The sequence below is a fragment of the Nothoprocta perdicaria genome, unplaced genomic scaffold (genome assembly GCF_003342845.1).
Source record: "Nothoprocta perdicaria isolate Ctin4 unplaced genomic scaffold, notPer1 scaffold_37, whole genome shotgun sequence".
Lineage (NCBI taxonomy): Eukaryota > Metazoa > Chordata > Aves > Tinamiformes > Tinamidae > Nothoprocta > Nothoprocta perdicaria.
The window spans coordinates 1760208-1786441 of NW_020455610.1; the positions used below are offsets into that span (position 1 = coordinate 1760208).

General features: G+C 43.8%; 1 protein-coding gene across 1 annotated transcript in view; it reads right to left on the reverse strand.

Moving 5' to 3' along the window:
• Window positions 1–868: 868 nt before the first annotated feature.
• Window positions 869–26234, reverse strand: part of KLF12 (Kruppel like factor 12) — an 81689-nt gene continuing 56323 nt past the window's right edge. The window contains exons 4-5 of the mRNA XM_026044520.1: window positions 17450–17607; window positions 869–1060 (exon numbers count right to left, since the gene is read on the reverse strand). Coding sequence (XP_025900305.1) covers window positions 879–1060; window positions 17450–17607 — 340 coding nt within the window. The 3' untranslated portion in view covers window positions 869–878. The remainder of the gene's footprint in view (window positions 1061–17449; window positions 17608–26234) is intronic.

Sequence of the window (26234 nt, forward strand, 5' to 3'; positions counted from 1 at the left end):
TCTACACAAATCAGGCAATGGTTCCAAACACATCCATGGTAAAATACAGATACTTAATATTGTACTTCCAGCAGAAATGCTGCTGCCCCTTGTTTATTTTACAGGCTTCAACAACAAAACGAAAGGAAGGAGAGAAAAAAAAATAAAGATAAAAGAAGGCGGCTAAATGCTTGGTGTCTTTCATTGACAAAACTGTGGTAAAAGAGTAAAATGCCACCAACACTATGGCAACAACAGTCTGCTCCAGCGACCCTTCACCTCAGACCGTGGGACCTCTCCAGCGGGAGCGTCTTCTCCTGCGCACGCGTGTGGCTCAAGCGCAGCCCGGGACGCCGACCCGGCCACGTGGTACTCGAGAAAAGGGGGAAGGAGGGCGCAGCAACGGCCTAGCGCTCTTGCTCTCCTCCTCGCCATCGTCAGCATCGTCAGCATCGGCTCGCGGGATCTAATCCTCCAACCGGCAGTAACTTGCAGGAACAAAACGTCCGACAGCTGAGAAAACATACAAGCTATAAACATTTTTTTGTTGTTGTTGTTTTGTTTTCCCCCAAAGGACACAGCATGTAAAATAATGCCCATTCCTGTAGCGTTTCGGCTATTTCCCAGGTGACTGCGATGACGCCTTCGAGGGGTGGCCATGCTGAGGGGCGGACGGGGTGGGCTTCGGAGGGCAAGGAGAAGAGTGGCACTTCTTTTCCCGCTTTTTTATTATTTTTTTCCTTTTTATTATTATTATTTTTTTTTTGAGAGAGAGGGACACCACGGAATGCCCTGCGTGCTAACACTGTAGGAGGGGGGATTCAGCCCTGCTGAACCCGTTCCCCCGGGGGAGTTGAGAGAGCCAGCTCTGGACGGCGGCCGGGACCGGGGAGCGTTTCTCACACCAGCATGTGCCTGCGGCGGTGCAGCGCCAGGTGATCCGAGCGGGAGAAGCTGCGGTCACAGTCCGCGCACTTGAATGGCTTCACTCCCGTGTGCTTGCGGTAGTGCCTCGTCAGTTCGTCGGAGCGAGCAAACTTCCAGGTGCAGCCTTCCCACGTGCACTTGTACGGTTTTTCTCCTGGGAGGGGGGAGACAAAAGGAAGAAAGGATCGGAGGGGGGAAAACAAGGAAAAAAATAATAATAAAAAAAGGACATTAAGGAGCAGGTGGTGGCTTTCTGCTCGCTGCCGGGAATCCCTGCGAGCCCTTCTGCACACTTTCCAGAGACATCCTCTGCCTGGGGGCTCCTTGGGGCCACTGTGCCCCAATTCAGCGGCTAATCCGAAGATGCTGAATCCAGCAAAAGGGTCCTCGGCTTCGTCATCCCTCGGCATCTGCATGACTAAGGAAATCAACAGGATTAAGGCAGCCGCACAGATCCTACCTTGCAGGGCCGCTCTGGGGATCAGCACACGGGCAGAGGGCTCTGGGATTATTCGCAGGATGATTTTGCCAGCCTCGTTTCATCAGGCTACGCTCTCCCGACCAATGACCAACTCTTAACAACTTATCGCAGGGTGCCAAAGACTTATTATTATTTATACAAAGTTCATATTTTTTTATAAACATTTTGCAAGAAATTTTGTAGCAAGATGGTAAAAACGAACTGCAATTTCTCAAGTAAACATAAAAATTCAATCATCTGCAGATCTGCAGTGTGTCCTCTTTTTTTTTTTTTTTTTTTTTTACAGCACTTACTGACTTTAGGTAAAATTAATTTTGCACATAGGATGTCATCAGGAGTGCTGCAGAATTTTGAGAATTACTTAGCCATGCGACTCGCATGGAGCTGTTGCTGAACTAGCAATTCACTTCAGTGAAATCAGACTTGGGTTAAACATATAAACATTTTTTTTTCTCAGAAAACCTCATTTTCCTTTTTTTTTTACTTAAAGGTAAGCACGATGCATCCCACAGGTTCAGTGTCAAGTAATGTCACAGGAAATGAATGTGGCCAACCTTTACTTTGCTCTTTTCAAGAATAAATTGCTATGTAACCTCATTTTTGCAGCTTTTTGAAGGCTTGTTTGTGATTTCTGTCCTTCATGTTTACACGTCAGCAGCTCTTGCAGCTACCTGGATGCCACAGTCAGGCAGGCATCAAATCCAAAGAACTCAAACTGTGTGAGGTCCTTGCGTACCCTTCCTCGATGAATCAAAAATGAACTCGTGGCTTCCCTTCCTAAAGCAGCTAATCACAACCAGGACAACAAGCGAGCGTCTCGGCAATAACTGCTTCCTCCAGCAGCCACAATCATTGCCCACTCATTTATTATCTCGCTCAGGTTTATGAATCAGGACCAGCTTACAAGATGCTGCATCACATAAGCTCATGACGCAACACTTGGAGCATTTCCCTCACAAGGTTCTCTTTGAAAGTCAATAAATGCTTTGCTGGGAGCCTTCAGTGGCCAAAAAAAAAAAAAAAATAAAAATAAAAAAGAATAAGAATATTATGACAAAGTTTCAAACAGCCTTAAAAACGCAGCTGGGAGGGCAGGGGTGTTTTTGCCAGGCGTTTTCGGAGGCTGTGCAAACACAGACGTCCCCGGGGCAGTCGGCAGCGCTCACGCTCCTTGGGGTGATGCCCCCTGGCACCATGTGGGCTCCGCTGCCATCTTGCTGTCACAGCCGGGTGGGAAGCAGCCGCTGGAAAGACCATCCAGCAACGTCGGCTCTGAGGTGACAGGCCGGATGTGTCCGGACCGCAGCGCCTGGCTGGGGAAAGGCACTTGGTCCAGCTAGTTTCACGCTCCTCAGAGGATCCCAGAGCGCTGGTCAGTGCCTGTGGCGGCCTACACGCTGGCCTCCTGCAATCCCACAGCCGGCGGCGCGGGAGCTCCCCACACGCGGCTGCCTACGTGCCGCTGCCAGCAAGCGAGCGCAGCCGAGCGCGGCCGAGCGTGCTGGGGTCTGCCGCGGAGCTGTCTGCTTGCCCTTGCCCCGGGCAGCGGCCGCCGAAACACAGCGGCCTCCCCGCTGCCCTGGCGGGCCCGCAGCCGGGACCACGCTGCAGTGCACCAAGGGCAACGCGAGCGGCTGCCACCTCCACCCTCCACGCTCTCTGAAACTCCCTCTTCATTCAGGCCCCCGTTTCTGCCCTGATGGGTTTCTCTGATTACAGAGACTTCCAGAGAAAGAAGGGAGATGTTGCCCAAGTTCCAGGTCCGTATTTAAAAGCATCTGAAATTCTAAGTCTCTCTGTAGCCTAAAAGATCCTTCCCCTGCGAACGGCCTCTTTGCTTCAGAAAGCCCCAAATCTTCCTTCCCTTGGTAAAAAGCAAACGGAGACCCTGAGGCGGGAAGTGGTGGAACATGAAAGACAAGTGCCAGAAATAGGTCCTTCTTCCCTTAAAATAGTATCGCTGCGGGTAAGGAATGAAGGGAAGCTGACGGGAGGACGTGCTCCCGGGTCACTCGGCTGGAGCTCTCCAGGTGTTGCTACCAGAGAGCGCCCTGTGTACCCAGCCCTTACAGAGCTATGTGACAGGGACAGGATTAACCACATTCCTCTCGAGCTATTTACACCACGGAGGGAAAAAGCTTTCTTACAAGCTCAGCCTAAGGAGACCTTCCCTTATTTTCAAATATATGCATATAGTATAAGGAGAAAAATGGATAAAGAAGCGTTATGCTGAAGACATCAAGTAGTATGCACCTTAAAAATAACACCAAGAAGAAAATTCTCAAAGATACAATTTTTCATGAAGATTAATCAACTACACTTTACATAAACCTAACTTTTGATGAAAGAACTTCTACTAAACAGCTACATTATCTGTGGAAAAAAAAAACAACACAAAAAAACAGTACTATATGAGCTGTTAACTCTTCGGTTGGCAATACCAAATTATACCTGTGTCCTTCCTGCAGGGGAAGGATACAGAAAGACTGAGCACTGATTACTAAGAACTATATTAAAATATGGGATATATAGAACTTAAAAAGATAAAATAAATAAATAAATAAATAAATAAATAAATAAATAAATAAATAAGGAATATCAGGAACGGAACTGATAAAGGATGGGCACCTGGTATCAGATTTTGAGCCTCAGCTTTGGCCGATTAATTTACACCTGAAATACCAGTACAACCGACAAAGAAAAGTTCAGCATGGAGATGCAGAAAGTGCTTGAGTTGGATAAAACCACTTAACAGGAAAAATGTGGCCCACTACTTATTTAGACTTAGATGCTTCTGGCCAAGCAGGAGCAGGGAGGTAAGCAGGACTACGTGTCCTCAGAGGCTCTGGAGTGGACCAGAGCCCTCCAGAACACAGGTGTAATATCCGTATACTGAAACGTCAGGCCAAGCTGCCAGTAGAGTGGGAGTGAAGAAGTCAAACACTCAACAGTTTGGATAGAGACACTTCTGCCTTTGTGGCAGCCCTTGACTTCTCGTGCCCGAGAAGCTCCTGGGTTCAGAGCGCGGGCGTCTCTCGCACTTCAGCTCCTCACATGGCCAGGAGCTGCCCATGGGGATACTCAAATTCCCATTCAGTCCCAGGCAGCCAAATCAGATACCGTGAATCTTGCCCAGGCTGCAGGAAACACAGGAATGAAGGAGAAGACAGAAGAGTAGATAAAACAACGCAATAAAAAAGGAGGTTTGGCCAAGGCAGAGGAAGAACCTGCAGGAATTAACATACAGAGAGGACAAATAAGGAAAAAGATAAAAAACCCTTACTGTCAGTTAGTTTAATCTGAATCTGTAAGTTTTTATGGAGTCACAGAATTCACCATTTTTCTTTCTTTCTCTCTTTTTTTTTTTTTTTTCTTTTAAAAAAATAGGCCTAAAGTTGTGAACATTTTCACTGGAGCTGTTGCTCTACTCTCTGGCCTGTCTTTGCAAGCACTATTGTTTTGCCCCAAAACCTGACAAAAAAAGATCCCAAGTCACACAAAAATTGTATTCTGATCTTATTTCACAGTTCTGTCTTGCAGTACATGGACATTAAACAATGTTCCATGTCAGTAATTTACATGGATCGAGTGGGACCCTGGAGCATGAAAAATATTATTCTAGACAGTTCTCTGTAGAAAACAAGTATTTTCTATTGTTTGGGAAAGTTAATTATAAAGTTTTATAGGTATGACTCAATGCTGCAAATGGAACTAGTCATTTTTTAATCTTCTGTTAACAAAACATCTGTTTCTAACAGCCCTCCAAAACATTGCCTTTTCCAGTCCAGATGCCACAATCCAAATTAATTTAATTACTTTTACCATATTATTTTTCCTACCCTACCATGACTCCTCTCACTTAAGCTTTTAAGAACATAGTTATAATGATTACTCATTGAATCTCCCTAAAATCAAGCAAATAACAAATTAATAATACTGAATAATGACCAATATTCAGTCAATTCTTTAAAATTTTTCCACCCTCTATATAAGCCCGCATGCATTTTCCCATATTGGTGTAATCTACTTTCTAGAAGACCAAACACCTAGAGAAATAAATCTCACTGGCTTTTACAACCCTGTGGCATTATAAAATATTCTAAAATAGTTTTGTGTGTTGGTATCAGTGCCACGTAAGAGACGAGGGGACCAGGGTCAGTTTTACACTTAGCAGGATTTCACACGCAGTATGTCCCTCTGCTGTTTTGCCCTGCTGCTGGTATCACAGTATTTGATGACAGATATTACAAAGAAAGGTGCAACAAAAGCCCTATATAAATTGCTACGGAGTATTATGCCAGCAGGGAAATTTATCTGGCACTCCAGGAAACAAGAGCTGGCTTATGTTGCCTAGGCGAGAAATTTTATTTACTGTAATTGTAGATACCCTATGTACTCACTGTACACTTACAATTCCTTTCATTTGTGTATTGTTCAAGTTTCATTTATTCATCAGTCTATCAAGCTCTTGACAACCATGTTATCGAGTGGCAATGAGGTAAGGTAACTCAGACTGCTCTCAGGACAGAAAATACCCCAGTGATCAAGTTTTAAACACACGTCTTTGTCTGGCATAAACTTGTCTCTCTCTGTTATTACACGAGAGTCACGTCCCTCCTTACCTGGGCCCTCTTCAAATATTCCCATCTGTTCTGTTTTTATGTATGTAACTCTTACCTCGATTCACAATTATTTCATCACTTCTCTGCAGCTCCTTTCTGCAATGGTATTTATCATTTTGAAGCCCTAACAACACTTATAATCCAAGTAAGACTCAACTAGAAAAAGCACATAAGCCAGTATTTAGGCTTTGCCATCTAACCAGATTCTTCTGCATTTAAGCTCTCATTTTTTTTTTTTTTTTGTGAAAGTGACAAATGACAAACTCTGTTTTTGATATGGAAAAAAAAAAATAAAGCAAACCCTTGGAAAATAACCTTGCCTTATAGATTTTCCATAGTGTTTCTGATTTGAGATAGTGGGAGCAAAGGCCAGAAGTTGTCTCATCCTGTTCATGAACTGCAATTGTCTTGAGTACTGTCTTGACTGAAACTTAAACAGTTTAATAGATGCTACCTGCCCAACCATGCTACCTACAGCCACAACTTATACCTCCTTACTCAGCTTCTACTACCATTACTCTTTACTTCTTTCCTGTGAGGGTGCCAGAGCCCTGGAACAGGCTGCCCAGAGAGGCTGTGGAGTCTCCTTCTCTGGAGATCTTCCCAACCCGCCTGGATGCCGCCCTGTGCCCCGTGCTCTGGGTTTCCCTGCTGGAGCAGGAGGTTGGACTGGATGATCTCTAGAGGTCCCTGCCAACCTCAACCATTCTGGGATTCTGTGATTATCCACATAACTGAGTGAGGCCCTAGGGACTCAACCCGTAACAAGTGGAAAAAAAAGAAATCAATGCCTAGTGCAAAGCAAGCCTCTGCCTATGTTTGATGCTATTAAATATTCTGCTTGAATTCGACAGGTCTACCGCTCTGTGGTGTTAGGAACACCTCAGAGTGATTCCTCTGATTTGGAAGTTTCTGCTAGAGGATATTATGCGAAATATGTAAAATATGTGTAGCATTTATGTCAGCTGGGTTCACCTCCTACCTAAACACCAGAAACACTCTGAAACAGCGCAGCCACACTGCTCCCATACTGATAGGACTCGGAGTGTAAATCCTAAATACACAATCCCAAAAGACAGATAATTATTTTCAGCATTTTATATAAAAATACCCTCTTTTAAAAAGAAGAGATTCTTTTTACAGCAAAAACACCATGTTACAATGAAGGCACTCCCAGAGGAAGAAGGCAGCTTAGCTTTTAGACACAGGAAAGGGAAATGACAAGTGTTATGTTTGGTGTGATTTTTTTTATTAGTATAATTTTGTAATGAAAAAAACATAAGAGCACTTATCAAGCACTTTGAAGATGGAAAGTGCTTTATAAAACTATCTTTAAAAGAAATATTAATACTTAATAGTCTGCCTTCCTAATAGCACAGTGTAACAAACATGATCATCATTTTGCAGGTAGAGAAACCAACCCAGCAAACATAAGTGACCTTCCCAAAACTAGAGAGAAAGTGAACAGCAATATTATGACTTAAATATCAGAAGTATTTTACGTTCTGAAATGAAAACACTCATCTCAGTTGTATCCCTTTAAAAGATTGCTATATTATTGCAGCATTTTCATGAGAAGTCCAATTCAAATGTTCAGGTGTCTAGCACATTTCTCAAAACGGTGATTTAGATCTCTGGGTCTGTTACTGCTTCACTCTGTTTCTTTGGTGAACATAATGAATTTGACTTTCATGTTTCAGTGTTGTTAAAATATGCAAATAAAAGATCCTTCTGGGAAGAAGCTAAAGTTTCGTATCAGTTGGGCAAGTCTGGGAAAATAATTTCTGCGAGCAGAACAGGAACCTACCGTGCTGACTGACATGTGTCTCGAAATTCAGGTTTTTTCATTCCTTGTTCTCACTTTGATTAAGGCAAATTTTTTTTTTATGTGAAAGTTGAGTGAAAAAAGAATTCTCAATTCAAAAATTTAATGACAACATGCACTCCAAGGCACCAAACAGAAAGCCATCGTACTATACAAACCTACTATGTATATGCTCTGCTTCTGATAATTCATGTCTAAGTCATATAATTGGGTCTTGTATGTCACCCTAGCCCTTCTGCTACTTTTTCTGCATGACCAGTGCTTGATCAGGAACCTCCTCTACTTCCTTCTCTTACTTCTAGCTTCTGTGTATTGTTGCACACTACTCATGTAATAGACTCAGTATACCACTATTTTAATAGGAGTCCCAATAAAAACAAAAAACTTTGTGGCCAGACTCATGAGAATTCATTTCTCCATAACTTCAGAAGACAAATTCATCACATCAATAGTTTCAGCCCTGTCCATCACACAGAAGAGAAAAGCAGAAGTGAAAGAAAGTCTACCACTTCCCCATTCTTACCTCTTAGGCTTCTTCACAGCAGCTTTGTCTCTTGTTGTGACATACCTAGTACTACTTAGGGCATGAACGAATGAACATCCTGGGACAAAGTTTTGTCATTGCTGATGTGAATGATAACAGCCAATTCCCATAATAGCAAGAAAAATAAGATCTCTGGAAATGTAAGAGGCCTTTTCCTGTGCACTGAATCCAGGAGCCAGACCAAGACCCAAAGTCTGTTCCCACAGGAAAATGCTGGCAGGAATCACAGAATCACAGAATGGCTGAAGCTGGAAGGGACCTCTAGAGATCATCTGGTCCAACTCCCTGCTCCAGCAGGGAAACCCAGAGCACGGGGCACAGGGCGGCATCCAGGCCGGTTTGGAAGATCTCCAGAGAAGGAGACTCCACAGCCTCCCTGGGCAGCCTGTGCCAGGGCTCTGGCACCCTCACAGGAAAGAAGTTCTTCCTCACGGGGAGATGGAACTACCTATGTTGCAGCTTACATCCATTGCCCCTTGTCCTGTCACTGGCCACCACTGAGAAGAGTTTGACCTCTTCCTCCCTACATTCCCCCTTCAGGTACTTATAGATATTGATCAGATCCTCTCTCAGCCTTCTCTTCTCCAGAGAAAACAGCCCCAACTCACTCACTCTGTTCTCATACAACAGCCTCTCCTCAGACGAGATGACAAGCAGTGTAGCACTGGCCTTCCTGAGCTTTTTCTGCTGCAAAGCATAGTCCTTGTATTTACATACATACTTTATACACACACACAAGTATTTATTTATGTGTGTACATGTATTTAATATATTTCGTAGCATGTGTAACAACGGTGCCTTCGATTCTGCTACTGCCACTGCTCCTGGGATTGCTCTAGGAATCGTTCCATGTTCAGCAAGAAGAAGGCACATTTCTCAGTTTAACCTTCCACTGTTTCTAAAGAAAACAAGAAGACCGCCCTGAACAAGCAAAGAAAACAACAGAGAGGCTCCACGGGACGAGCCTCGTCTCACTCAGTCCAGCACAACCGACTATTTGTTGTTTGCACCATGTGAGAACTGAGGCTCAGGCAGAGGCCAGGAGCCTGGTGTGCAGCACACAGACACAGACCTCCCTCAGAAACCTTCCTCTTCAAGTAAAGGAGCTGTGAATGCAGCTAAACTCCTCAAGTGAACAGATACTGACTGTCACCATCCCAAAGCGCAGAATAAATATATGAGGTGACAGTAAAGAATACTATTAACTGACAAAAACAGGCACGAGGAGGAAAAAGACACTCAGAAAAGATCATTAATGTGGCCATACAACAGTGCATCAACATACAACATACACAAGGTACAGCACAGCATCTACAGCTTGTGCTACAGGCACGAGCCGTTCTAGAAGCGCTTCAAGAAAGGCAAGTGGTATTGTTGGTATCACGAGTATGACACCCCTTCTCTCTGCACCTCAGCAAGAACTAACGTGCTTGGAAAGCCTGGAATGCTCGCTTAGGCCCTTGGGTCTGGGAGCAACATCTGGGAGAGCGTTTTGACGGGAATGGGAGCAGAGAGGTGCTGCTCGCCCTCGCGGCGCTGCTGAGGGCAGGCCACAGCCGTGCCTCAGACCTCGGGTGAACTGCGGGTCTTTGGAGGCAGAGCACTGAGTACCAAACGACTGACTTTTAGAGAAGGCTGCATAATGAAATCATCATTATTCCCTCGTGCCACACACAGACAAAACACATATGCACCCCATATTTACAAAGTCAAGGGGCAATGTTGCAAATATTTTTCATAACCTAGAGACTGAAAGCAATCGCAGACACAGTTTGAGTTGCTTTCCCATCAAAGTGTCTTGGAACAGGCACGTGGGCACTTGTCCATCTCGGCACGGCATCAGGCCTGCAATGCAGAGGAGCGATTCCCTAGGTATGAGGTGAATCCAGAGCTCCCAAGAAGCGCCAGGAAGGAAAGCGTTTAGCTTTCCACCCAGTGCCTATTGGATGAGAACTGGATGTACAAGCTTCTTGTGGGATGGACACCTGCCCAAGAGTAACTGGATGCAGAGAAATATCTCACTGCAGCCAGGCAGTGAGGAGAGCTTAGCATTTTTGTACATCTCCTTACTGGGATGTGGTGGCCCTGGCGAACCTGCCCATGTCTTTATGGCCTGCCACATACTCTACCAGCAGATAACCTGTTTTAAACATGTTGTGAGTTCTCTCTCTGAGATGTTCAACTGAATAACGTCAATGGGAATGGACTGAGGCTTTATAAGCCCTGTACATTAAATAATAAACAATAAACCCCTCTGTGTTAAATAATCTGTCTTCCAAACTGAAGCAGTCTGAAGAAAGAGCAGGAAAGCTACAAGTGAAGACATTCATGAAATACACTCATTTCCACATTGGAAAGCTCTGCTGTTTATTGCATCTGGCAGTAAATTTTAAACACTGAAAGAAAGTATTTCTTAAAAAATAAAAGCATCGCCCAATACAAACAGACCTCCTATTTTACTGAAGGCAAATTAATTTTTAAAGTGGCTTTGTTTATTGAAATTCCCAGGTTCTGGAACGGCATGTGAACCTGCTGCTGCAGCTTTTTTCACTCGACAGATTTACGTGCAGGAGGAAGAGCTCTGGGATGGGGCTCTATGGGGCATATAGGACACGGGAAAGGAAAGCCAGGCTTTAGGAGAGAGAGCCTGGAGGGCAGGTGACAAAGAGCTCTTAAGTAGGCAAAAAAATCTACAAAGTTCAAGTTAAAGCTGAGAGGCTTATTTAGAAAATGCTGTTTCCTCCTAGTATTGGTCTAAAGAAGGGATTACAAACTACTAACTATCTCTCTGGAACACAGAGCTGGTAAAAGGCATTCAACAGACTAAGAAAACAACAGGTAATGAATGGAGTTTTAAAACCTACAGAGCAAGAATAGCTTTTTCTGGTGCCTCATACTTCTTTGGTCTGCTTGGAAATTGCTGAAAGGAAAATGTGAACAAAGACTAATGACAAGGGCCTTTTCCTATTAAAAAAAATACGGAGCAACCGTGAGCGAGAGGAATGCAATGTTTGAAAAAGCACAGACCAAATAAAACACCCAGGTACTCAGGAGCCCTCTCCTCTAGGGTGATGTCCCATCCCAGCTAAAAAGGAACTTCTCTGACGGGACACACGGTCATTTTCTCAGGTACAAAACCACCTTTCTGAGCTGTTTCTTGCCTCCGTGTAGCACTGGTGAAGATCCCCTGACACTGACAAATTACCTTCATTATGTCTGTGGCCAAGGTATTTGCTCTCCTATCTCAGGAATGACCCTGAATGATCAAGGACAAAGCCCCTGACTCTGCGAGAGCTGCTTGGCCTGGAGGCCACATGCAGCCTGTTTCTGTAAGTAAGTGTCCAAACAGGATGCCACCACCTCTGTGGCACCAGCCCCAACAAAGAGGGATTTGGGCTTGTCAAGGAACACTTGTGGCTACATGACATCCTATACGTGGAGAGTAAATCAGGTTGTTGGTTCCAAGAAGCGACAGTGACTCATTCCTCCAGAAACCAGCAGTGATAACTGAAACGGTGACACGGAGATAGAGGACAGCGATTATTCACTGTAGCCACCGCTTTAAAGCAAATGTGATGGACCTAACAGAGAGATCAGTCACTCTGGTTCAACCTTCCAAAGTTATATTGCCTAGGTAATGTTAGAGTAGGCATCTTATTTCTCTATTAACTTCTTCAAGTGTTTTAAACATCTTGGGCTTTTCTATATGCTGAAGGGGTAGCCACAATAAGTTCGAAACAGACTTGGCTTTGAGCAACTTCAGATGTGAAATCCACCACAAATCAGATTTCCCTCTTCATGACTACGCAGTTAGCAGGTTAGAGCTCTCAGGTCATCCTACCCATGCTGGGCACCCCTTTGGCTGCGATACATTCACAGCACACACTGAATTCTGCATACTGAGGAAGGAAGGGCAGCGTTCAGATTACTTCTGCATGTAATATGCTTGCTTTAAGTCTGTGTTCTTCATCAGGCCTTCTCACACAGCATAATTTTCTCTCTAATCTAAATAATACACCCCAAATTTACACACTCTCCCTATTTAAAAGGAGATAGGGGATGCCTAAGAGAACCAGGATGTGACATACAAAGGTTGGCCCTGGGGCAAGTGGCCCAGTGATGTGGATTAAAACAGAATATTGTGCCCTAGAATTTCTAGTTTACACAGCCTCTGGATCAAAATGGAAGTTGCCTTTAGCTGCCTCATGGGCCAGTGGGCCAGTTTGTGCAGCACTGGGTGCTGGGCCACGTGCCAAGGCACAGAGGCCTTCCTTGCACCCTCACTGCAAGCAGTCAGAGCCTACAAAGAGCTAAACCCTTTGCTATTCATGTTGTGCCCTGCTCGATTCTCCTGGTGAAAAGAGAGCTGCAATTATCATGAACAAAATGTGTGTTTTTCATGTGATCCCTGTTATCTTTGCACAAGGTGTTGAAATGTTTTAACTCCTCCTTTGCACCGTTACAGCAGCTGGCCCAAAGGGTCCAGGGTATCTGGTCTTCTTTGCCCTCTCCCTTCTCCCTACATCAAGCTCTCCTGTACCCTTCAGTCTTTCCACACATCCCCTTCATCCACAAGTATTACAGTGATTGAGGCTATATTTATATATGTGTGTGTGTGTGTGTATATATATATATATGTATATATATATATATATAAAATTGCATCTGGGAAGATCTGCAGGTAAACTGCAAAATATTTTTGATCATTTTGCAGCTTTTCATTGACATTTCTGAAATGTTCAGTCAACTAGGGAGGTCAAGAGGCGGACTCAAAAATACTTGGTGTGCAAATATCTTTTTTTTTAATGAAATACTTTACATTAATGAAATGATTTAATTAATGAAATACTTTACATTTACTGCCAGATTTACATTTTTTTAGACCAAATACTTTCAGTTTCCTCACCTTCTCAGATCAGTTATTAAAGTCTAGTTTTTATAACCCATGTCAGTCTCTCAAAAGAAGGCATGATTTACCTCTTCAGTTTACATAAGACATATCAGAATTTCATCATCTCTCTGTACAAAAGAGAGAAAGCCTGTAGATCTTGCACAAACAAGGAATTGCAGGAAACAATAATTCATTAAGCTAAATTTAGGTAGTTTTAGAAGGAAATTTTGATTAAAAAAAAAAAAAAAGCACTGTGGAAAGAACTAAAATTACTTAGTTTAAAACGCTTGGTGGCCCCAGTGGAAGTGGTGGCCATTCACTGGCCATTTTAATGCCACCTGAAGGAAGCGAGATGGAATTTATGCATCAGAGAGTAATACTGTTTGTTCCCCAATAGCCTTTAAAATCCATAGAAAAGCAGCAAAGTGAAGAACATCAGTCACACGGGGGTCAGGGGTGCGTTCAAATTCTCAACTATTCACCTATCTACATAGACACAGACTAGGAATAAAACGCAGGATTCCTTGTTTTCTGACTTGCACAGGCTGCTCCTTTGAGCAGTCACACATTAGTAATTTTCTTGATGTGTACTGAAGTCGAAACTAGCTCAGCACAACTCGGGCGAGCCAAGTTCTCACCAATTTCTCACGTTTCTCCTCGCCGAGAGCCGATAAACCTGAGCTGCAGCATCGCCCGCGAGCCCCGAGGGCTGCTCCATGACGCCCAGTGCCTCCCCACAGCCACATCTGGCAATTTGGCAAAACAGCTACAAAACTGGTGATACTCAAAAGAGAAATTCCATAGCAAGTGCTTGTGATTTATTGATGGCGCAATTGGAGGTTTCATTTCCCCTTTTTCTAGTTTCCAAACCCATCTGTAGTTCAAGCACTCCCCCCTGTGGAAGATGCCTACACTTTTACACTAAGTTGACTAGACCTAAAACTAGACCAAGTTTTAAAGTATTTGAGGGAGGGGTAGCTGATGACATACTTAAAAAAAACAGAGGTCACACAAAGAGGAGTTGATGTTATACTTACTGTCTTTAAAATTCCGTTTTGATTTTTTAATTAAGTTCAAAAGAAGTCAACTTTCCAACCAACAGTGTTGTTTGTCCTGTCGAAGTCACCGTGATTCTTTTCACTCTACCCAAATGACTGTGAATGTTTTATTGGCTGTGTATATACATTAAATGGGAAAAAAAAACCACCTTATTTTCAGCAACATCCTGCTTAGCTAGACAATTGTTAGCAAGATCAGCCTGCTTAAAAAAAATCCAGATTATGCAATGCTGAGTTTCTGTGATCTTTTCTCAGAAAGTTTCCTATTCAAACTTGTTCACCCTTGCGTGCATAGCTGTCATAATTCATTTATACTTATCCAAAACTGCACACTAATTACCGTGGGTCATACGTGAATAATTAACTCGTTTTGCCTAAAGCAAAAGTAAAGGTTAAGATAAAAAAAAATAAGATGAGGTTAATACATAGGGTATATTTATGGTCAGTGCTACATCATTTATCAAGACCTAAAAAGTGCTCTGTGAAACACATTTCCCCCTAACAGCACAGTATAGATTTTCTCATTGGATCTCCTGGCTAAATTCGGCATTCACCTTCTCTCAAGCCTACTTGTAATTTCTTCCCCAGCAGCAGGCATGAAGCCACGACAACATAAAGCGGTGAACAGGGAAGCACTTTATGAAGGTTTTTCATTCGGTGCTATTATTTCTCCTGCTAGGTTTTCTTTTCCCCCTGAAGGAATAAAGCAGCATTACTACGAAGTGCTTTAGGCTGCAGCCTGTTGGGGTGGGGACGCATCTCGCCCAGCGAACAGGTAGGCGACCAGCCTTCCCATGCACTCAGTGCTGCAGGAACAGCACCTTGGCACGCCGGTTCTCTCACCCTGTCTCCCTGCAGAGGGAAGAACGTGCCCCAGAGGTGCCAATCCCCGTGTTGCCAATGCCAGCGTTGCCAATGCCAGTGTTGCCCGCCGAGGAGAGATCCCAGACAGATAGCTGAGCGCAGACACCTCGCGGGCGAGCGGCGGCGCGAGGGGAGGCGCGCGGATAGCGCGGGCACGGATGCTCCCCTGGCGCTGTGGGACAGTGGCGGCTGCCCGGGCTGCAGTCCTGGCACCGTGTGGAGCTGCTGGTGCCCAGCTTGGAGCGCCCCAGGGCCTCGCTGAGCTGCAGGGTGCAGAGCCTCTAACGCACGCCGGGATGCGCGGAGCATGGGAGTGAGCCCGTCCGGAGGTCGCGCGTCTAATAGAGGCTCCCAGAAAAGCCCGGAGGGGAGTCAGTGGCACCACCAGCTCCCAGTGTCTGCTAGGATTTAACTTACAGTGCTTCATACTTCTGTGCTAACACATCAGTGACATCTTTGAGGTTCTTCCAGTTCTTCTATAATCCAGGTTCTTCCATTATGTTTTTCTATCCTCTTGGGCTGGTCACCAGTTTTACAGCCTCGAACATCTTAACTTCCCTGGGATACAAGCCATTTCCAACCCCCAAAGCCTACTCTGCTTGGCTCTCTGCCTTCTAATCTGCCACATACTCAAACGCTCAAAGGCCAAGATAGGCAACAATTGAGGAAATTATTTAGGAAGCAGGACAAGGGGAAGAAAAGGGGTTAGACTAGGGTAAAACTGGAAGGAAAACAAGAATGGCAGAGAACAGGGCTAAGGTAGACGGTAGACAAAATAGATACCAGGGTAAGAAAGGGACAAAATACCAGTTTGAAAATGAAAAAAAAAAAAACCCAAAAAAGAAGGAAAACAGAAAAAAAAAAAGAACATTAAGACAATACAAATTAAGAGAAAGAAAGCAACACAAGCAGTATTGGGAGGATGTGAAGAAACCAGAAAAACTGACCTGGAGGAAAACCTAACTGCATTCCTAGATCACCAGAATAGTTCTGCCATTTAAAGAAGGGACTCTTACCTTACAGAAATTGGTTTATATGAGGTATTAGGATGGAGCCTTGTTCACTATTCCTCCCAACAAAAGTCCTAACAATCAAAAGACATATTGGAAAGCGTGATGGAGACAGGGCCTCATTTGCAATAGAAAGGCCCTCATTGTATTTTCTAAGTAAGGTCTCATACTCTTTAGAGTATGTCACACCACAGAAAGCACCAGCAGTTCTCAAAAAACTACCATTGTGTGACATGCTGGGCAAACACCACCTTCTCTCCAAGGAGCTACAAAAAGGGTGAAGTGCAACAAGAGCAGAAGGACCAATGAATTTAATTTCAATAGCAGAGCTAGAAACAGCACTGAAGCACAGTGCTCAGTCTACTGCCTTTTTAGCTATGTTTATTCTTTCTTTTGGTTCTTAATGACTTCAAGCAGCTGTTTTAGAGTTTATCCACAATAAAATACAATATTTACACATCACTGTTTCAGCTACCCTCACATGTATGTCATACGGACTAGCAACAGCCCATAAATTCATGGAGAACACCAAGTATCAAGCAAATATTAAGCAACATTAAATGGGAACTAGCTCATGTAACGTGGGTACCTCTCTTGTACCTCTACTACAGGGATGTCATGTTCTTCATCCTCATAAACTGACTGAGTTCCCTTTGCAGTATTTGCCAGTTAGCGCTGAAGGCCTCCAGAAAGAAATCCTGCACTCCTAGGTTTAGACTTGGATTGAGCTGAAGGCATTTAGCAGCATCTACCATTCAAAGTCTATGTCTACAAAGGAGAGCAGTAGCTCAAAAAAGAGCACATTTGTGGAGTCAAATGGTGTCAAAGAGCCATGCCCACACTATATGCTGTTCTTCATGGTTTTCTTTGGACTAGCTTTGGTCAGTCCTATGCCCTGACTACCCATTGCTGGTAGAAGTCCATTAGATGTGTCCGATGGGACACTTTTCTGTTCAATTTCATCTGAAAGGAGGCCAGTTTGTGCCAAGACTGCTCTTGTACTCCAAAGCAAAGCACAGGAAGTAGGGATGACAGAGAAATTCAGTTCTAAAGCATGCTCTTGATCTGCAGGAAAATATTGCAATAGTTTCTGCAGGAAAATATTGATGCAACCACAGACACCTTCATTGGTTGGTTATACAGAGAACTTTGACTCTTTGTGTAAGACAGATGACAAGTTCAGCGTGTCCTAAAGTAGCCAAAAATGACCTCCTTCAACCCCAGAACACAGTGCCAGTGATGTCTTACCTGTGTGTGTCCTTCGGTGGGCCTTCAGGTGAGAACTTTTCGTATATACTTTGTTGCATCCCTCAAAGTCACACCGGTGGATGCGCCGCTTCCTGGAGTCGGGAGACTCAGACCTTCTCTGACGTCTTGTGCTCTCAATACTGAACGGTGAAATGGAACTGCAGAACAACAGAAGCAAAAAAAAAAAAAAATGAATCAAGAGCATGATGTATCTCTTGGGCTCGCCAAAACAGATCACTGTGTCAGAAGAGACCTTAATGATTGCTTGAGTATTTCTTTTTCCGCACCACAGATGACAGCACTTCTTTAAAATAGTTCCTGTTTGAATACAGTATGTTTTACAGTCCAAAATAATTGATTTAGAAATGTTTATTGACAGAAAAAATCACCATGATCATTTGGAATAATCCTCTGAAAATCAACTATCTCTTTATCTGAGCTTCATTTCTATTTTACATGTGTCCAACCCCAAATTCACTAACCTGTGTTTTGTTCAGAACTTTACACATGACTTCATAATTGCTCTTTCATAACTTTAATCTTGAAACCTTTTGCTAAAAGATATTTCTAGTACCCAGATCTGGACTGCCCCTGTTGGAGCAAACACATCATTTGCTTGCACACAGATTACTAAGGTATCCAAATCACCCCGTATCCATGATTTTTCCACTGCTTTTTTTAACAATTCTCAGTCTGTCACCTGCAAACTATTTAATGTCATTTCCTTCCAGGACACCAATTAATCAGAAAGTTTAACATCATGGAGCTAAGAAAAAATCCCTGTGGAAATGCATGTGATCATTCAAGATATTCAATATAGTAATGGACCTGTCAGTTATCCCAAATAAAGCTGGGATTAATTAAAATTAGTTACAACTACAATTGCAATTAAATTTGTAGTTAAAATTGTAATTACCATTATAACTAAAACTGCAATGTTGAAACTTATTTTTTGAGTTTCAAATACAGTGCATACAATGTTGAATAGGTCTAAATTAAATGTTAAAAGTTAAGTGTGAAATAAGTTAACTATGACAATACACTAGCCGTGGTTAGATAAACTTGTGTCATAAAATGTTATCCAGGTGGTATGTGAGGATCCTTTTTTAAAAAATCTTCATTGACTCCTATTAATTAATTATATGATTCAGCTATAAATCATTATCGGTTGATCTTCTTATCAGCTCCATTATGGTTATATTGTGCAGAACTCATGTTCACCTATAGTTAAAGCACCAGCATGATGTTTTCTCTGTTCACTTGTTACACCTATTTTAAATACTGAGACAACATCAGCCTTCCTCAAGTTTTCTGGGACTTCCATGACATTCCCAGGTTCATTGATACTCAAGGTAAATGATCAAGAGATTCCTCAGTGAGCTCCTTTACCCTCCTAAGATTCAAGTTCTCAGAACCTGAAATAATTCGTGATTGCCAAATGCAAATAAGTGATATAACAGGAGCCTGAATGTGCTCATGATGAGAAACAGGCATGTACCTTTGGGGAAGCTAAAATACTAAGAATGGCATTTGAAAGAAATATATTGATGTATCTTCTGAGAAGTTCCCATGTTAACATTAATATTCAGCCTTCTGTTGCACCAGTCAGTGCTGTCACAGCTATAGCTATTCTGGCAGTAACTTCATTTTCAGTATTTTCTGAAATTTGGTGATGACAATTTATACTGGGTTAGAACTTGGCACCTGAGCTTTCACAGCATCAGCAGAGTAACTTTCCTCACACTCTGATCTGCTACATGACAAATCTTTAAGCCTTAAATTTATGATAGTCCAAATGGTAGCCCATTTCTCCCTTCGTTTGAATATTTTCATAATACAACCCTAGTTAAAAAAAAAAACAAAAAACTAGGTATAAAAAAAAAGAATATTGGATTACTCTCTGAGAGCCCTCTTTTTCTCTTAACACTTGAAATGCATTTACACTTCATCTTCAGTTGAGAAATTTTCAGTTTGTTTCTTATTATTTTTTATTATTACAATATGATGCATTTAATTTGGCAAGCAGGGAATCTCTGAGACAGAGGAAAGACTGGAGAGAGGTCTATAATACCAACATTAACTAACCAGGGTCCAAGTAGTCTCCAAGAGAGCAAGATGACTGTCACTTTCCCTAGGTGACAGCAATACAGCCACGTTTTGCTGTCATGGAAATGGCTTGGCTGTCCCGTTTAAGCATCTGCAATCTCAGGGCAAATAAGAGACTTGCTTTAGATGATTCACTAAGATAAGTCTCACCACTCCAGATTTTTTTTTTTAACATCCCACCAAGTAAATAAAAAGTAAACACGGAAATCAAATCTTCATGCGCAACCCTGAAGATACCTAAGCCAGAGCACAGGTCCAGAAAACTTCTATCTTAAAAACCAAATATTTGTGCTTCATTGTTTTGCCGAACATGATTTATGAGCTGTCTTAAAAGCTTATTTTGCAATTGGCCATTCAGGCCCTGGAGAGCTGGGCTTGTTTAGATGGGAGGAGGATGAAGATGGCGAAGCTGCCTCAGCTTCCAGCACTGAGCAGAAGGAGCCTGGAAGCCACCAGCACCTCATAAAATGCTATTTGTCACGTTCAGGAGAGTGGCCTTGCTGCTCAGAGCAGCCCTGGTGTTTGTGTAGGCAAGGATGGAGTAAAGGAAACAACATTGCTGCTCTTGCATCCCATCACTCCCTCCTCATGGAAGCGCCAGGCTAATCTCTTCCAAGCTAGGGAAAGGGCACAGGGAGCAGCAGAAAGTGCAGGCAGGGCCATCTTCCATGGCAAGCTACTGCATCGTGAGCTTCACCGTTGGGGCACTGAGGAGAACGGTGGCCGTTGGCTAGGAAAAGGTGGCCTCGTACTTCCCACTTCAGCAGTGTGCACTAAATAACGTACTACCCAGCACAAGAAACTCACACATTTGTTTTATATATGTTTTATATGATAGCTGAGAGCCGCCTCCAAGGTGAGCCTCCTCCGTCCCCGGAGCTTGGGAGCCGGAGCGGCAGCTGTGATGCTGGGGGAAAACCAGTTACTGGCAGAAAAAGACCCAAACCCCAGCAGAGAATAAAAGCTCTGGTTTGGCCTCGCACTGTCCAAGTGACTCTAAATGACAACCTCCTCAACAGCATAGAGACACATAAAATAAATAAAGGCCTCTAAACGGTGCTTTGTACCTTTGAAAGCACCAGGGGGTTCTACCAGTTGGCTCTGCTCAGTACAAAGCTCCAGAACATGTTGCCATATGGGATCTACCAGACAAACAAGCCATAATATTCAAGAACGGAAACAAGCCAGTATTTATTCATAGGTTTTTATTTTCATAAAGGTTTTGTTTTTAATGCGGTTTTAAAATCATGCAAAATGAAATTAAAACAACAGAACAAACAAACAAAACCTCCACATATTGTGGTATCTTGATTTTAAGTGCCCCTTCCAGACTGCCCAGAGGAAGCAAACGAGCAGGCAGGAGCTGTGGGGCTGCCCAGAGGAGGAGCTGCCAGTTCCCCATTCCCAGGTTACTGCCCACGAGCTCAGGCTCAAGGTGGGATTTAGCTACAGAACTGACATCTCGCACCACATCCCAGGGAAACTACAGAATGTATCAAATCACTACGGAGCCATCAGACTTGAGGGATTAAAATTAACAAATAGGAAGGTCTAGAACAGTGCAATTTCTGTACTATTATAGAAACCATTACCCTAGTGTAAACCCTAGAAGACTGCCTGCCTTCTCCACTATGCATTAGCAACACCTATAGCCCGTGTGGTGAAATGAATGAAACCATCATTGTCTGGCTGTGAGCATTTAGGGTCATCTGCAAAACGTCACCTGTGGTATTTCCACCTAGAACTGAACACATGCATCTCTGCAGCTCACACTTGGCTACGTGCTTTTCCCTGATGCAAAAAAAAAAAAAAAATCTGCAATAGGAAAAAAGAAAAGTTAGACTTCACCAGTAGATGGCCTTCAAGTTCTCCAGAACATGGTTTGTCTTGATGCAACAGGGATCTGATCAAGCCCAGCAATGGGAAATCATTTCTCCTTCCTCCTAATGCTGCCTATGACTGCTTCCTGTGTGTTTTGCTTCCACTCTCCTCCACACTCCGTGGAAACCCCCTAACCCATGTGTGGTGGCGGTGCACTGGAAGCTCCATGGGCTCCCGTGCCACGCGCTGCCCTGCACACGCCACCGCCACCTCGCTGCTCGGCGACACGTGGCTGCACACCCTGCAGACACCGTGTCCCCGTGCTCCACGGCAAAGACGCGGGGCTTCCCTTTCCCCCCGGCCTACTGGCATCCCGGTGTCTCCAGGTCCTGGCTAACGAGGCCGGCTGCGAGGCAGTGTCACCTCCCGCCTCACGTGTCCCCAGGGCCACACAAGGCTGCCTTGGCCATGGCCAGAAAGAGCCACCAAGAAGGTTTCTGGGCTGTGGCGGAGCCAGATGCTGAGCTGGTCCTGAGGAGAGCCCGGGCACGCGGCGATCCAGCATCCTCTCCTGCTTCCCGCAGGAGGAAGTGCGGCCTGGGATGTGACTGGTGTCAGGATCTCAGCAGGCCGCACGGTGCCCCCCGAAGCACGGGAAGCCCAACCGCTGGGGCCGGGCTGCCCTGGAGGAGGGAAGGGATGCGGCTGGGAAGAGGGAAGGGATGTGGCTGAGAGCACAGCTTGCTCCCTGCAAGGCCTTGTCCCACTCCCCTCATGGCCCCGTCCCGCTCCAGGACCTGCCCTGTGCCGGCCCTGCCACGTGCCCCATCCTGCGGCGAGACAGCTCTGCAAAGGATCTACAGGGAGGAAAACTCAATCCTGCAAAAAAAAACCCCACCAACAGCTCGCTCGCTTGTGCTGCGTTAGCTCCTGGAATAACAGGGATGCTTAGACGAGGACGGGAGCTACGGCCACGGCGGAGGCAGCGCCGCCAGCCCAACGGGTGGCTCCGCTGCAACTGCCGCAACTTCCAGGAGAGACATCACCTGTGCAGAGAAAACCCTCCCTCTGCCCCCCCGCGAAGCCCTTCTTGCCATTCCTGTGCATGCAGAAACCTCCCGCACAAAGAAGCGCAAGAAGAGATAAGATAATGAAACGGAGAGATATTATAACTGTTGAAATTCTTAGAAGGTGATAATGTGCTTTGTCGATAGACGATAAAAGCATTAAGCAACATTAATATCTCACCCCCATTAATAATTTGAAAAACCAGATATTTACAGTTTTTCTTTTTTTTCAAAAATGAAAATAAAAAGATTTAAATATATAACGTTTCAATAGTTAAATGCTATATAGATTTAGCAGTGCTAATCACTAATCTATGAGATGTGCCTACCTTTTGGACCAGCCTTTCAGGCATACTCACAAAGAAAGCATGCAAATGAAATAAATGCAAAAATTCCAGTATCAGATGCCTCCTTTCAACACTGCAATGAGCAGCTGAAGGAAATCCTTGGATCTCTAGCACACACTGATAATTCAGAGGGGTCCTGGGCTGCTTTTAAGTGGGTATCTGCGGGTTTCAGAGCGGAATTTTCTGCATTATTGTTGAAAACCTTGGCCTTTGGACCCTATGGTAGAAGTGGAGACAGCCCGAAGCAGGGAAAAAGCTTCCAGTAGAGACAACTGAGTTTGTTGGAAGCCTCTGGTACAGGTAGGAGCCAAGTGAATCACATAGCTCATTCATGGAGCTAACTTCTCCAGACACAAAGTGCCCTTTTTCTGCCAGGACCTTAAGGTTTCAAAAATAACAGGTAAGATGTGGATACCCCGGCATCCTTTTGATGAAAAAGGGAAACCGAAATGCATGCCCAGCTTTCTCAGGTGTATCCCTTTCCAGGATAACTCCTCCTCCCAGTAGTTTTTCACATAACATAATTTACCTTTCTGATAGCTCTAACAATTAGTGAAAATAACTCCAGAAAATATGTATGTATTAAACTTTGATTTCGCAAACGCATTTTTTTTTTGCTACTTTAGTTTGTTTAAAAGGTTTGGGTGTAATCTCCTGTTGAAGTAGTCTGTTGGAATATTTACTTATTATCTTTTCTTTTGAATACAGAGCTTTGAATGTGTCATTTTCATAAGGAAAACAGATGCACATGCATCTATACAAATGATTTTCTTTTTCTCCTCTCTAATTCTTAGGTTCTAATTAATGTTTCATGAACAGCAAACATCTGCCTTAGGAATGTTAGGCATTAAAACATATCAAGCAGTACTTAAGATGATCATAAAAAGAAAATACGCACTACTCATTTTATTAGCAGTGGTAATGTAAATTAGTACTTTTTAAGGTTATTTTACACTGGAAATTGCACGTTTTGTTAAGAAAGAAAGGAGAAATTTGTCTGTGTGTGCAAACAGCACATATTAAACAGGAAAATTACACGGGTAAACAATACATAGATATGGAACGATTTGAATGCATTTGGTTCAGAAAGGCTCTGAGCTGGAACGGGTGGTAAACTAGGGCAGGAGCAGATGGGGATAGAAGCCCAGTCAGTTTGTCCGTTTGTATTTTCTTCGAGGGATCCGCTCGCGGCCGCTGCTGGAGACAGAGCCCTGGGGAAAGAGACACCCTTGGTGCGGCCCCTCTTGCATCTCACATTGCTCCTCAGCGTGGACAGCAAACAAAAACACCCCACGTATCTGTGACCGTGACTTGATCCACAGTATTTATTGAAGCACCGTTGCTGGGGTTGCTGAGCTGCCCTGTAACAGCAGAGCGTGTTACAACATCCCTCTGGCAGCGCTGGGACTGAACGTGTGGCTCCTCCGAAGAACAAGCTCCGGGCACTGGGAAAGAGCTTTCAGCGCTAGGGAAGCACCAGTGTCAGCCAGCAAGCAGAACTGGGCATGTCCTATCAAAGGTATCTATCATCGGAGCCACGAGCTTTGTTCATGTGGGACAGGAGCACAAGTCTGATGTTTCTCCCTAGCTGTTCTCCTTAGCTGCAGGATGTGGGAGTGCTTTCCAGCTCCCAAAACCGTGTTCTCCTTTGGGTGTATCCTGGATTGGTGCTGGGGTGAGATCCAAGCACACACGATGTTCTCCTCTGTCACCCCATTTCACTGTGCTGCGTTCCCAAGGGAAGGAAACTGGGCCAGAAAACATCGACTCAGATATTTTCAGATATGAGCAAATATGATGAGTGTATCCTTCATATTGGAGGACTGTAGGCCCAGGACCACAATGCACATATTGCCCCACAGGACACAGAAAGCCTACAGTTAAAGCCTACAATGAGCTCTAACATGCCCATATAATAAAAAACCCTTTTCATTTGGCTTACACTGGTCATTAACTAAGAAAAATAGAAGAGCCCCAGAATTGTATCAGTTAACTCTGCTGCGCTTAGCGTTGCCTACATTATTTAAACATGAATTCCTGGCCCTGTGAAACAGTAAATTAACTCCAGTAGGACAACCTGCACTGTCTACAGATCTCACCCTACGAACCAGAACCTGGGCCAGCCATTAAGCCCAGACAAACCTCCTTCCCCAGAACCACCTCTGCTCACAACCAAGCACGAGCAGGAGCAACTCGTGGAACAGCGACAGCTCTACTGAGACACCCTAGAGCTTGAGCTGCTGCATAACGAAGAAGAAGAAAGTCACATTTCTCCTACCTATGTTAGGATGTACGCAGCCTGCTTCCAGTCCTAAAAGTTTTAGAGAAATTATCCAGTAAAGCTATAATATTTTACATATAGACAGGATACTTCCAGTACTTTTAAACATAATGGTAACTCTCTTTATTGCTCTCTCTCCCCGCTCCTGGTTTGGACACACATTAGATAAGACACTTGGCCTCATAGCTTTTGAGAAATGAAATAACTACAGTTGTATAAATCTGTTTTAAACATATATTTTTTAACACATTCAACTTAAATGCATGGCAGTATGATCCAGAATTCCCGCTCTTTAGGATGACTGAACAAGTTCAAAGATTGCTCTGAATACTGAATACCCCTGCCACACACACCCCAGCTTCTGTAACATGCCACACTGCTGTGGAATACAGAATAAGAGAAAATAGATTATTTATTACTAGATTATTTATTAATAAATTATTTATTAAGATTTATTATCTTAAATACTACAATAACTCAAGTGTGAAGGCACTTGTTGAACTAGATCTCATCCTGAAAATCTTCCAAAAACAGAAAAGCTGCATCTCTGTGCAGCATGTTCTAGCACTTGATCACAAGCAGTGTCATTTATTCCTTATAAAGAGAGCTTTTAATCAACATACCTTTTTTTCTCAACAGTTCCTACATAAATGTTTTTATTTGTAAATTCATATACCTACCCATTATAAAGAAAGATAGCAGACTGACCATTAACTACAGCAAGCCTGAATTCTCTTTTTAATTAACTTAGTTTGCTTTAGACAAAACATTCATATGAGCTGAAGTGAAAACCCATTAAAACAGGGAAATCTGAAGCAGCAGGGAAACATCATCATGCTGAACTTGCATGTGCAATTTAGTTCGTGGGCAAAGGTCTGCTCTTTGGATCTGAAGAAAAAGTCTTCTTCACCTTCTTGAAAACAGGAATAGCTCCTTAAATACTGCCCAGGCTCTGCTAGGGAGCTGAGGCTGAGCTGGAAGAGAAAGAACATCTCTGTGGTCTCTTCCTTTCCGAGCTACCGGGAAAGCTGGTTCATTCACAGGCACTTACCCTCCAGCAGTCCTAACATCCATTGCAGAGGGAGTCCATATCCACACTGGGTTGGTTCTTTCCTTTTTATTTCAGAAAACTGGACAACTCAACCCTTCAAATTCAGCCTTTT